Here is a 12,221-nt window from a genome sequence, read left to right as displayed (position 1 = left end):
AGGTACATTATATATTTATATTCAACTTAAAACGTGTATTTTAGATAAATTTAAAACCTACTAGATTTTGGCTCGGTTTGTAAACGAGTGGAATTATGCCCGGTTTGTAAATGAGCCGATAGGCTCAAATGGGTTTGTAAACGAGCCAAGCACGATCAACTCTTTGGTTCGGCTCATGAACAACCCTAGCTAAAACGGAGATCATAAGTTGATTTAAAAGTTTTCAGTCACGGTCAATTCAGAAACACGGACCAATGAATTGTTCATCTTTTCTCCAAATTCACCAATAATTATGTAAACCGACACACAATAATCTATTAATTACAACCAAACAAATTGAGAATTAACTATTCAGCATCAGAGACTTAATTACTCACAACTACAAACAAAATGTCCATTCTGTTGCAGTTAAATTTCTCATAACTTGATGAACAAAACAACAATCACAATTACAAATCAAGAAACTAAAAGTATCATATGCAAATGGTATAAAGACGTGTGTCAGACTACGTTAAATGCAGCTTCGTGCAAAATGATCAAACACGAGAAAATGTATCTTGAGAACCAACACTGTTTATAGGTGATATTCATGCAAAAAATAAGTATAGGTGTTTTTAATACTCAAAATATGTAAGATCCGTTAGGTTTATGTGCTTAACGCCTTAACACTTCTCTTTTATATATTTATTGATTTATGTAAATACATTATGCATTAAATAATATTAAAAGATAATACAACTGAGATTTTTTTAATGTAAAATGCTACAAGAGGTTTTGTGTTCTCACAGTGTGGTTGAGACATGCAAAATTGATTGAACCGGTTGTCATATTGGTTTCGCAACTTAGGGGGTGTTTGGGATTGCTTATTTTCACCAACTTATAACTTATAAACTTTTTAAAAAGTAATAAGGTGTTTGAGATTGCTTATATTGTGAGAGGAAAAGATCAATAAATTACATTGTTGTAACTTATTAACTTAATGAAAAGTTATAAGGAGACAAAATAAGAAATCCCAAACACCCCCTTACTTTTTGTAAATAAAAAGTCTTTTAAACGCCCAAAGGTTTTAGGTTTAAGTCCCTGAAAATAAAGAAATTTGTCTTAAAAAACGGGCGTTGTCTTAATTTTAATCTATCAAAACCAGTAATAAGCTACATTGCTATATAGTTTTATAGTTTCTCTTTCTACTTGTGTAAAATTAATTCTTATATTATTTACAGTTTTTCCTTTGTTGTATAAATCAATGTGTCAATTACGCTACAATGCTACATACTTACATAGTGTTAAATTTTTTGGGTCGAACATGCCAGTACCAAAATTTGCTAGTTCTAGAGGTTCGATAAGGCCAAACCATGAAACCAAGCATCATTATGGCTCATTTTGATTTATAAAGATCAAAACACTGTCACTAACAATTTGACTTACGATTAAACTAAAAAAGCAAGAATCGTTAAAACCGAACCGTAAAAACTCTAGTTAAGATGCTCATATCAACTTATTAGTTATGACCATCCAATCCATGTCACTTTTTGTCTAGGAAATAAAACTTTTTCTATTTAATGGTACGTGTATGATTTGAGGAAAATAGAATACTTCCATGTTAGGCCAGGATTATTTCTTACATATCGAATTAGATTCGTGACATGAAAGTGACCAACACACAATTTGGCCCATTGGGACCTTGATGGTGTCTTGTACTCTTATATAGCAATAATCAAGAATGGCGTATATGCTTTAAAGTGGCTTATTCTTTTGTAATGAAATGAAATCGAATATGATTTACATGATAAAATGTTAGAATAAAGTAAATAATAACTTTCCTAGGTACAATTTAAAATGATATAAAACACTTTAAAGGAAACTAATTAAAAAATACGTTGAATTAAATTAAACACAGTACGGAAATATTACTTTCTTTACGACCGAAATAAAATGAAATGTGATCAAGGATTCGTATTCAACACGTGTCAGTTAAAAGAAACTGTGAGTCTCATCCAAGAGAAATCGTTTATCTCTAGGGATTGTTCCTCAACGATGTTAATAACGGAATTTTGACGTAGGGACGCATATGACCCCTCACGAAAATCACATGGACTCAACTAGTTTCGAGAGGGATGCAGCCTGCTCCTACCCATAAACCACAAGAACGCAAAATGCAATTCTCTCTTAATAAGATAGAGGGGGCTCTTAAAGGGCTTGCGGTGAAATGCAAAATGTGCCATTGTTATGCTGCAGGTGGGGTGCTTTCTATGGCTTATACTTATTACTTATGACAAAAGGAAATCAGGACTTAGGACTGTTATCACTTATATACGCTAAGGATCAAATAAAAAGTGTTTATAATTAAGAAAGATCATAAATGTGACATATTAGACTCCATCTTGAAGGTCATTTTACTCTTAAAAACCAAACTCTAACCCTTTTTGTTTTCTCAAAATAAATAGACAAACAGTTAAAACACAAAAGAATTTAGCTAAAAATCCTATACAACACACATATTTTTTAAATTGTTAGTTTAAATATAGCAATATGACACTCGAATTAAAGATAAAAATGTTTGAATCTATGATTACTTAAAAAAATCATATAAAAATATTTCGACTATTAATAAAAAAAGTATGGGAGGATTTTAAAAAAAATCAATATAAATGATTATTCCAAAAATATCAATTTTTTTCTTACATTTGATCTACCAAGACGTATTTTACAAATTCTTAACCAGCTAAATTTCAACCCTCCTCGTGGCCTTACCTTTAAAACACACAATTTTGAACACTCTCATGTCATCCATCTTAGCTTCACTTAAGACGCATATTTATTTGTTGCGAAAATTAAAAAAAAAAAGAAATCACAAACAAATTAAATGATAATTTGATAAATAATTATTATTTAGGTTTTAAGCGAGTGAAAACTCATATTCTAATATAAACGCCAACTCTCATATTTTTCATTATTTTCATAAAGAAGTTGTACATTTTATATTCTAACAAAAAAAAAAGTTTGCAATTCTACCCACATGTGACTGCTTTACGCATGGTTCAATCTATTCGACCTAAATATTATTCTAATTTTCTTCAACATTTTTTTACCAACTTTAGGTGATGGTCTAGAAACACAACAACTTGCGTCATATTGCAGCTAAAGGAAAGGTTTGGTGCACCATAATCGGTGCTTTAAAGGCTATATTCTTTTGTTTCAATTTCGGATCACACAAGTCTCGGCCGTCATTTAGGACCCGTTTTCAATGGGTGCCTGAAAATTTTAATTATATACATAAAGGGCCTAAAAAATTATCCATATATAAACAAAATAATGGGTTTGGGCCCTTATATGTTATAATAAGTGATAAATTGAGCCTAAGTCCTAATAGTTATAGTTAACTAATAAACGACCTGAGCCCGGTAATTTGTAACATCCATGATTGTAAACGGGAATTCAAGAGGCAAAGGCGCTGAAGGGCACTAGTCTTGATTGAATATGTATATAAGGTCCATTTTTCATACTTGTATGGGACATTTGAAACATCGGAGAGAGGCATGATGGTAATTAGATAATGCCACTTGAAGAAACACTAGGCGACCCCGGGCAGATTATAGATAATCTGGGGGTTAAGTAATGTTTCCCACGAGGGTTAGGTCCGGCAAAGAAGAATGTTCTTCAGATGACCTGCAAAACAGACACCGTGAGCTCGTCACTGAGAAGGGGGGGTTCCTCCTTGTGACCACCCTCCGGCGTGAGAATCAGACTAGATTGCTCTGAATATAAGTGTATATTGAGAGAAATAGCTAGTGAAGGTAAGATACAAGATGATGATACCGTTCCAAGGTGTTGGAGTATTTATAGCCGAAGGTAGGTTTCCAAGCAGGTACAACCAGCTGTATAATATTCTTGTTCTACCAACTATGGGCTACGCACGTGCCATGCTGGTTGGTGGGTAGGCAGCGGCTGATAGTGACAAGGCCGGCTGTGTACTGTTCCCTTTCCACCAACTGCAGGCTATGTGCGTGCCACGACAAGGGTTGGTGAGTAGGCAGCGGCTAATAGTGACAAACAGTACTAGAGCATGCTCCTCGTACTGTTTGTCGGTGAGCTGTCACCCTGTGATTGGTTCATGGGCTGCTTTGGTCAGATCTTGTCTATTTTGTCCATACCTTGGCAGGTATAGTACAAAAGATCTTCCAGAAGCATACGGACTGGCTCATTTGGGCGGGAGTATTCCCGCCTTGCTCATTCCTTCAGGTGACACTGAATTATTGAGAGTTAGTGCCTTGTGCGTGTAGCCTTGCTATTAGTGCGGGTAGCCTTCCCTGATGGCTTGTATCCGCAGCTGCGGGGACAGGCGGGGTACTTCACCATTGGGAGGCTTTCCCTGCGGGAACAGCTGGCGTACTGCGCGTAAGGTCTTCATCTCTGAGCATGGTGGGTCATGCGGAACCAGTTGGTCCTTGCGCAGACGTCCCTCTTCAAGGTGAGTCTTGCGGGTCCAACTGGGCTCTGCTGGGACCTACCTCTTCACCACTTAAGAATTTATCAAATTTATTCTTAAAGTTTCTTTATCAATATATATATTTATCACTTGAGGCTCTTCATCAAATACCAACCACTCAAGAGGATTGTATCGAATATTTCACCACTTAAAACAAGTTTCATTAGGTGTTAACCACAAGTGGATTTAAATCCAAATATTAACTATTTTATATTTGCGTTCAGTTATTTACCACATAAAAATTTACGTTTAAATGCTTACCACTTGAAGTTTTACATTCGGGTATTCATCACACATGTATTATCAGCAAATACGTGACGCTCATATACATACCACTTAATGACTCACCCCGAGCCAACCTATATGTTTTGAATCAATTAGTTAGGATATGATAGCATGCAATCCAATGTCAACTTGTATGTGTACACTTACCACTACAGTGCTTATTTGCGATATACAATTTTAACTATCTAAACATCTAGTAATAAATAGTAACTAAGATCGCACAATGAACACACATCAGTCACCATACTATTATAAAGCTTGGGTTTGTACTTGAGTTTGTTTAAACATTGTTTTCTCAGCTAAAAATATATCTTTAAAGTAAAAGAGTTAGAAAACTTTATGGGTGTTATGCTACTCCTTCAAAGATAAAAACTTACATATAAACAACTCATAACGTTATTATTATCCAAGTACGGGATTTGATAAAGACATCTTGTGCTAGATGGTCGACTTTAAAAGTTTAAAGACAACAACTAATAAAAAGTTAATTCAAATTTAAAAGCTATATGTTGAGAACTGAACATTTGTCATTGTGTCATCCTTTTGATTGCACTTAATTTGACTACCAACAAAGTAAAAAAATATGAATATCACCATGACATTACGTGGAGAGATGGGTGAGATAAAAGTGAAGAGTAATTAGTACATTAGTGAAAAAAAATATGATTTTTCAACACACCTTGAAAATAAGTTTAAAAGTCAAGTATTAACTTAATTGGAAAAAGGTCATGCTGTTTTCTTGCCACTATCAATATTGTCTCTACATATAATATATGAAATATGATACGAAAAAATGTGTGAAATCAAATAAAGATGCTATAAAACTTATTCTAGGCCAGAAACCATGTTTCCTTACTGACTCGATTTTCTACCATTCAAAATACCATACCAAAACAAATAAAATAAAATAAACCTATAAAATAATTCTTAATCCTTTACCAAGCACCCCTTCGATTTCCATTTTCTTTCAAAACAACCCATTTAACTTTTCTTAATAACATGTTTCAAGATTAAAAGTAATCCACATTTTAACTTTTTTTACGATGATTTTCTTGTGTGTTAAGCCATCACACTCTCTAATTGTCTAACTACGGCCACATTATGTTATCTTAACCGGGTCCACACCGACTTTCAGAGTTTAGCTTAGTCATTTACCTGGAAAACTATACCGTTGGCTGCCATTTGACAGTTGTTATGCCACGACTAGAGCATAACTCTCTAGCGTAACACACAACGGGACAAAAACCCGGGTGAACTCGGGATTCGAACTGACAACCTCGGGAGGCCCAGCTCAAATCATTTATTTCCATGACCCACCAAAAGTGACACAAATAACGATCAAACTTAAATCTCTACTGGAAAACCCAAACCTCCTACCTGTCTATCACTACATCACAACTCACAAGGAAGGACGTTTTAACTTCTTGACTACATGTTTCAGGGTTAAGTTTCATAAAGTAAAAAAAATCTTATCATTACAAAGTTTTCTTGTCCCAAAGCTTCGTTTTCAGTAGAATTGACTCGACTATTTAAAAGGGGGCTGTGACGCAACTTTTTGCCCGTTTACTTGTTACTTTTTTGTAAATTTGTAATTGTTTTGAGTTTATTGAAATCAAATTATTAAAAAAAAAAGAATTTACAAATAAATATCAAATATCATATAAATATACTTTTATTACATACTAAATACCTATTATTGAAAAGTTAAAAACCAAAATCAAAACAATCTAATAATAGATACTAAATATTGGTCAAATCAGATAAAATAAAAAAAACAGATAAAATAAGAAGTTATGTCGAAAACGCGGCGAACCCTAAACTCTCGTTCCCCAATGTGTGAACCTCCTTCAAATAAGACCATTTCTTGTTTCCCAAAATCCCCAAAATACCCCTGACTTCGACTAACCTATAATACCCGGTCACCCCAAATCCACCATCCACTCCCCTGCCCGGCACTTTATTCCTTCACATCCCCCCTGCCCGTACATCTCGGTCAGTCTTCTCATGCTCAACACTAGATAATATTCTATTCTATTATTATTATTATTCTATTAATATTTTCTAATTATATAAAATATTAACCCAATCCAATGTGTATATATACTATCCATATTTACATGTTTTTTGTATCTATATATATACATACATATATTATATTGTATTCTGTTTTAAGTTCTAACAAACAAACAGACAGTTGCGAATTACGTACAAATAATATGTGGAGAAGAACGGTGGCGCGAACGGTGGCGGTGGTCGGAAACGTACGGCAGCGGAGGTGGATGTCGGTGGCGGCGACGACGACGGTGGTACCGAGTCCGTGTATTGTGCATAAGCGTGGAGCTGATATTCTTCATGATCCGTGGTTTAATAAGGTTCGTAGATCTGGAGTTAATATTAATACGTGTATATATATATATATATATGTATATGTATATATTGTGGTGTTTGATGATAAGAGTGTGTGTAATTGTGTAATTGAATTTGACCTAATTAGCTAAAATTGAATAGTAGAGTGTTTTTTATTTTTTAAAATTGTTTTGATGTTATAAGGAGACGTGCGTTGCGTTTTGTCTGTGCGAGCAATTCGTTTAGTGAGAACAAAGCTGTAAAGCGGACGGTATTTTGACACGGTTTATTTGAGCGGTTAAATAGAGTATTATTATTAGAATGTGTTACTGAAGGGAGCTTGAAAACCTACCGATTTTTTTTGGTTTTCGTCTGATCGTGTGCGACGTCATAGAGTTTTGCTTTGTAAAGGTTAAGACAGTATAGTCTGGCTAGAGTGAGACAATAGAATCTTTTAAATTTTGGGGGTGTGGATGTGTAAAAAGTCACTATTTAAAAAAAATTATCTCTTTTTGGAATTTGGTGGGTCAAACATTATTTAATTGAAGAGTTTGTATTGAAATTTTGTGAACAATGGAATGTGACAAATTTATGATGACCACACAAAGGAACCACTGGACTATCACACTCACTAGTCACTTTTTTTTATTATTGTCTTGTTTGTTTATTTTAGATGTGAGTTAAGACACATGCTCTCACTTTTCAGGACAGCTTTCTTTTTTCTTTTTTTTTTCAAGGAAAAGAAAATGTGATTTGCCTTAATAAAAGAAAATACACATGTTGAATAAGGTGAAATATAAAAAAAGTTTTTTAATTTATGGTGGTGGTCATAAATTACTCTTGTTATAGTATTATGCACTAGAACTTTGTTTATAAACAACCAACATGGTGTGGAACAATGAAAGGGTAAACAATCTTTTGGAATATTGAATTGTGTTCATCTTTGTTTATATGCAGAATATATACTAATACCATCTGTTCTGAAAAATAAAGATTAGCACATTCTTTTTCTCACTTCTAAAAGAGAATGCATGTATTCATTGATTGGAATAATATAAACTAACATGAAAATGTTCTTTTTTTATTCTATTCTTTTCAGAAGAAGATTGGAGGGTTGATTAAATGAAATTAATTTTTATAATAATTCCTAGGTTGCATTTTTAATTGTTGTGATTAAATAAAGATGTGATTTTTTTTCACATTTTTATTGTTATAACTTTTCACTATGGGTTTAGTCTGGAGGTTATTTGGGCCATTTAGTATGGCTTTCTATCTGGTATGAAATTTTCATGTTTTATTGATAAATGCTATATAACTTCATAGAGTCTGGATCAGAACTTATTAATTACATAATGCTTACATTCCATAATTTAAGTTTAATTCCTGTAAACAAAAGGACAGATCTTTATATAGACCAAGTATATGCTACTTCTTATCATATGCAACAAATATAACTAGCTTTATACTAATCAGTGATTGTGATATTTTCAAGAGCAGGATACAGGGTTTCCTTTGACTGAAAGAGACCGACTTGGGCTTCGTGGTCTCCTTCCACCACGTGTCATATCATTTGAACAACAATATGAGCGTTTTAGTGAGTTTTATACTTCATTTTTTGTTTACTTTTAAGGATATCATTAAAGTTGCAACACTAATATCTTAATATCTGTCTATTATTAGTGGATTCGTATCGGTCGTTGGAAAAGAATACAACTGGTCAACCGGAGAATATCGTCGCCTTGGCAAAATGGAGAATCTTGAATAGACTACATGATAGGAATGAGACATTATACTACAAAGTATGTTTACTGACAAACATTATACTATATTGAATGATTGAAGATAATGTATCAATGTATAATGTTGTGAAATTCATTTTCAGGTACTGATTGATAACATTCATGATTTTGCTCCAATAATTTACACTCCTACAGTAGGTTTAGTATGCCAAAACTATTCAGGATTGTTTAGACGCCCACGTGGAATGTACTTTAGTGCAAAAGATAAAGGAGAGATGATGTCAATAATCTATAACTGGCCTGCAAATGAGGTATATAATGGATTCCGAAAGTGTTTATATATATTATGTGATCCCTTTTGTTTTAATATATGAATGTCTTTTTTTTTGTGTGAACAAATTATTCAGGTAGATATGGCGGTGCTTACGGATGGTAGTCGTATACTGGGCTTAGGTGATCTTGGAGTTCAAGGAATTGGCATTCCTATTGGGAAACTTGATATGTATGTTGCCGCTGCTGGTATTAATCCACAAAGGGTATGTTTTTTGTATAGAAAATTTTAATTTTATTTGATATAGTGTTATACTACTTACATCTTATTTTAAATAATCACACTTAGCATGTAATTTTGTGAATGTTGCTATCTCAGGTCCTTCCTATTATGCTTGATGTTGGAACCAACAATGAAAAGCTTCTAGAAGATCCTCTTTGTAAGTGGTCACATATATAACTTTTTTACTTTTATAAAGATTCGACATGCTAATTTATGAGTAACTAACCGAACCACATAACTTTTTTACTTTTAACAGATTTAGGACTAAGAGAACGAAGGTTGGAAGGAGATGAGTATATATCAATAGTGGATGAATTGATGGAAGCTCTTCATACACGTTGGCCTAAAGCCGTTATCCAGGTTCGTGTCTTTTCCGAGTTTTATTTTTATATATTTGTTTTATACAAACAGTTTTTAAAAATAATTATGTTGAATCAGTTTGAAGATTTTCAATTCAAATGGGCTTTTGAAACCCTTCAAAGATACAGAAAGAAGTTCTGCATGTTCAATGATGACATACAGGTTAGAATCTATTTACATTAATTCCTGAAATAATATTTGAAGATTTAAATTTATGCTGATATTATGGTTTTTAGGGAACTGCTGGTGTTGCATTAGCTGGATTGCTTGGAGTTGTTAGAGCACAAGGTCGTCCGTTATTAGATTTTGTAGATCAAAAGATTGTAGTTGTTGGAGCTGGAAGGTAGTAAACAGAATATACTATAAATAATATTATTATACTATCAATACCAGTTTAGAGTATTTGTGATACATAGAACATCTAATTTTTTTATATTGTATTCAGTGCAGGGCTTGGTGTTCTTAAAATGGCCTATCAGGTTGTTTCAAGAATGACAGGAGGAGAACCAGCAAATCCTCAGTTTTATTTAATTGATAAAAATGTATGGTTTTACATATTTGTCATTATTTCCATTTCTTTCACCTCTTTTAAGTTATAAATTTTGGTTGCAGGGTTTGATCACAACAGAAAGAAGCGGTGTTGACCCGTCAGCTGCACCGTTTGCAAAAGCCGTTGGTGAGGTTGAAAGTATAGGACTTCGTGAAGGATCTGATCTTCTTGAAGTGGTACGTATTTTATATTTATATAAAAAACATATTTATGAATCCCGTTAATTTATAAAAAAGAATGTTATGATGTTTTGCAGGTAAAAAAGGTCAAGCCTCATGTGCTTCTAGGTTTATCAGGAGTTGGAGGTATTTTCAATGAGCAGGTGTGCAGTATTTTTACTGCAGTTTGCCCTAAATTTATAGCGTTTTTTAGAAAGTTTCCGTTTTATTATAAATATCTTTTAAATATATGTGTATATGTATTCAGGTGCTTAACGCCATGCGAGACTCTGACTCCCCTAAACCTGCTATTTTTGCCATGTCAAATCCCACAGCCAACGGTTTGTCTTTTATAAATCCACGCATATCTTCTTTTATGGAATCCGTTAATATACTTTTTGAAAGTTTTTATAAGTTTTATTGTATTATGAAACAGCTGAATGCACTGCTGCGGATGCTTTTAAACACGCTGGCGAAAACATAGTTTTTGGAAGTGGAAGCCCTTTCGAGAATGTTAATCTTGGTATGTTTTTTCCGTTAATTCCTATTAGATGTACATAGTTTTGCTATAGTTGACTAGTGGCAGTTTTGACTCAATTACTTGTGAGTGATTTGGTTTATATATATTGATGTTATTGTCCCATGGGCAGAAAATGGGAAGATTGGTCATGTAAATCAAGCAAATAATATGTATTTGTTTCCCGGGTACGTGCTTATATTTGTATAAACTCACATATGCTGTTTTTTATTATTAGTTTGTCATAATATGTCCGATATCTTTTGCTTATCTAGGATTGGTTTGGGAGCTCTACTTTCTGGCGCTCGTATTGTATCAGATGGAATGTTGCAAGCAGCATCTGAATGGTATGAACTAAACAAAATTATCTTGAATTAAACTAAAATGCTAATTACTTTATATATAATATATATTTTTAAAATATAAAATGACAACAAGGGTGTATTCTAATTATTAGTTTTTGTGTATTCAGTCTTGCTTCATATATGACTGAAGAAGAGATCCAAAAGGGTAAATTCTTCCCATCCATTGACAGGTACTGTACTCATAGTTTCACTTTTTGGTTAATTTTTTAAACGGGAAACTGACCCATTCATTAGTTAACGGGCCATAACTGCTACCAATATTATTGCAGTATTCGAAGTATTACTGCTGAAGTAGGAGCTGCTGTGCTTCGGGCTGCAGTCATTGAAGAAATAGCAGACGGATGTGGTGACGTGGGACCCAAAGAGCTCACACACATGACAAAAGTACATATAAAATCTCCACAACTTTAACATTTTTTTTATTTTTCTTTGAATATAATTAATTATAATTTCGAATGCAGGAAGAAACTGTGGAATATGTAACGCGCCACATGTGGTATCCCGTTTACAGTCCCCTAGTTCATGAGAAATAAAGCGGCCAGAATGCGGTTGTGCAGATAGTTATGCGTTATAAGATAAGAGGGTCCCGTTAGCAGCTTAATTATGTGGCTAGGGAGAACTCAACTTGTTTGTTGTTGAGGTTCTGTAGGTCGATTAACCGAAAACAATTTTGATCATTATTGACCATCATTCGTGGTCGTCATCACCTTATATATTCATTATAAATTATAAATTGGGTTTTGGTTTTTCTCTAGGTGTCCAATATGAGAACTATATTTATGTAAAACTCTTTTTATCTATCACTAGAAAAATACATTACTGAAGAATTTTTGATATAGTTGCTTGTTGACTTATTGTCATT

At 33.5% G+C, this 12,221-nt stretch overlaps 1 protein-coding gene across 1 annotated transcript; it reads left to right on the top strand.

Moving 5' to 3' along the window:
* The first annotated feature begins 6,956 nt into the window (after positions 1 to 6,956).
* Positions 6,957 to 12,221, top strand: LOC143545260 (NAD-dependent malic enzyme 59 kDa isoform, mitochondrial-like). Its single transcript, XM_077037180.1, has 19 exons — positions 6,957 to 7,143; positions 8,615 to 8,711; positions 8,798 to 8,916; positions 9,000 to 9,167; positions 9,264 to 9,392; positions 9,506 to 9,566; positions 9,666 to 9,769; positions 9,848 to 9,931; positions 10,006 to 10,112; positions 10,215 to 10,311; positions 10,382 to 10,495; positions 10,576 to 10,641; positions 10,746 to 10,818; positions 10,914 to 11,000; positions 11,128 to 11,182; positions 11,270 to 11,341; positions 11,467 to 11,529; positions 11,629 to 11,743; positions 11,821 to 12,221. The coding sequence occupies exons 1-19, from the start codon at positions 6,988 to 6,990 to the stop codon at positions 11,890 to 11,892; spliced, it is 1,839 nt and encodes a 612-aa protein (XP_076893295.1). The 5' UTR covers positions 6,957 to 6,987; the 3' UTR covers positions 11,893 to 12,221.

Source organism: Bidens hawaiensis, unplaced genomic scaffold, assembly GCF_021521415.1.
Source record: "Bidens hawaiensis isolate Kalapana, Puna unplaced genomic scaffold, B.hawaiensis_p1.1 tig00013876_1, whole genome shotgun sequence".
Lineage (NCBI taxonomy): Eukaryota > Viridiplantae > Streptophyta > Magnoliopsida > Asterales > Asteraceae > Bidens > Bidens hawaiensis.
The sequence above is the reverse complement of the archived record's forward strand: the minus strand, read 5'-3'. Positions and strand labels throughout refer to the sequence as shown.

Bases quoted from the DNA above. Each gene is read 5' to 3' on its own strand.
- LOC143545260 (XM_077037180.1), top strand. From the start codon at position 6,988: ATGTGGAGAAGAACGGTGGCGCGAACGGTGGCGGTGGTCGGAAACGTA. The intron at 7,144-8,614 runs GTTCGTAGATCT...TTTCAAGAGCAG, and splicing joins ATGATCCGTGGTTTAATAAG to GATACAGGGTTTCCTTTGAC. The intron at 11,342-11,466 runs GTATGAACTAAA...TTGTGTATTCAG, and splicing joins TTGCAAGCAGCATCTGAATG to TCTTGCTTCATATATGACTG.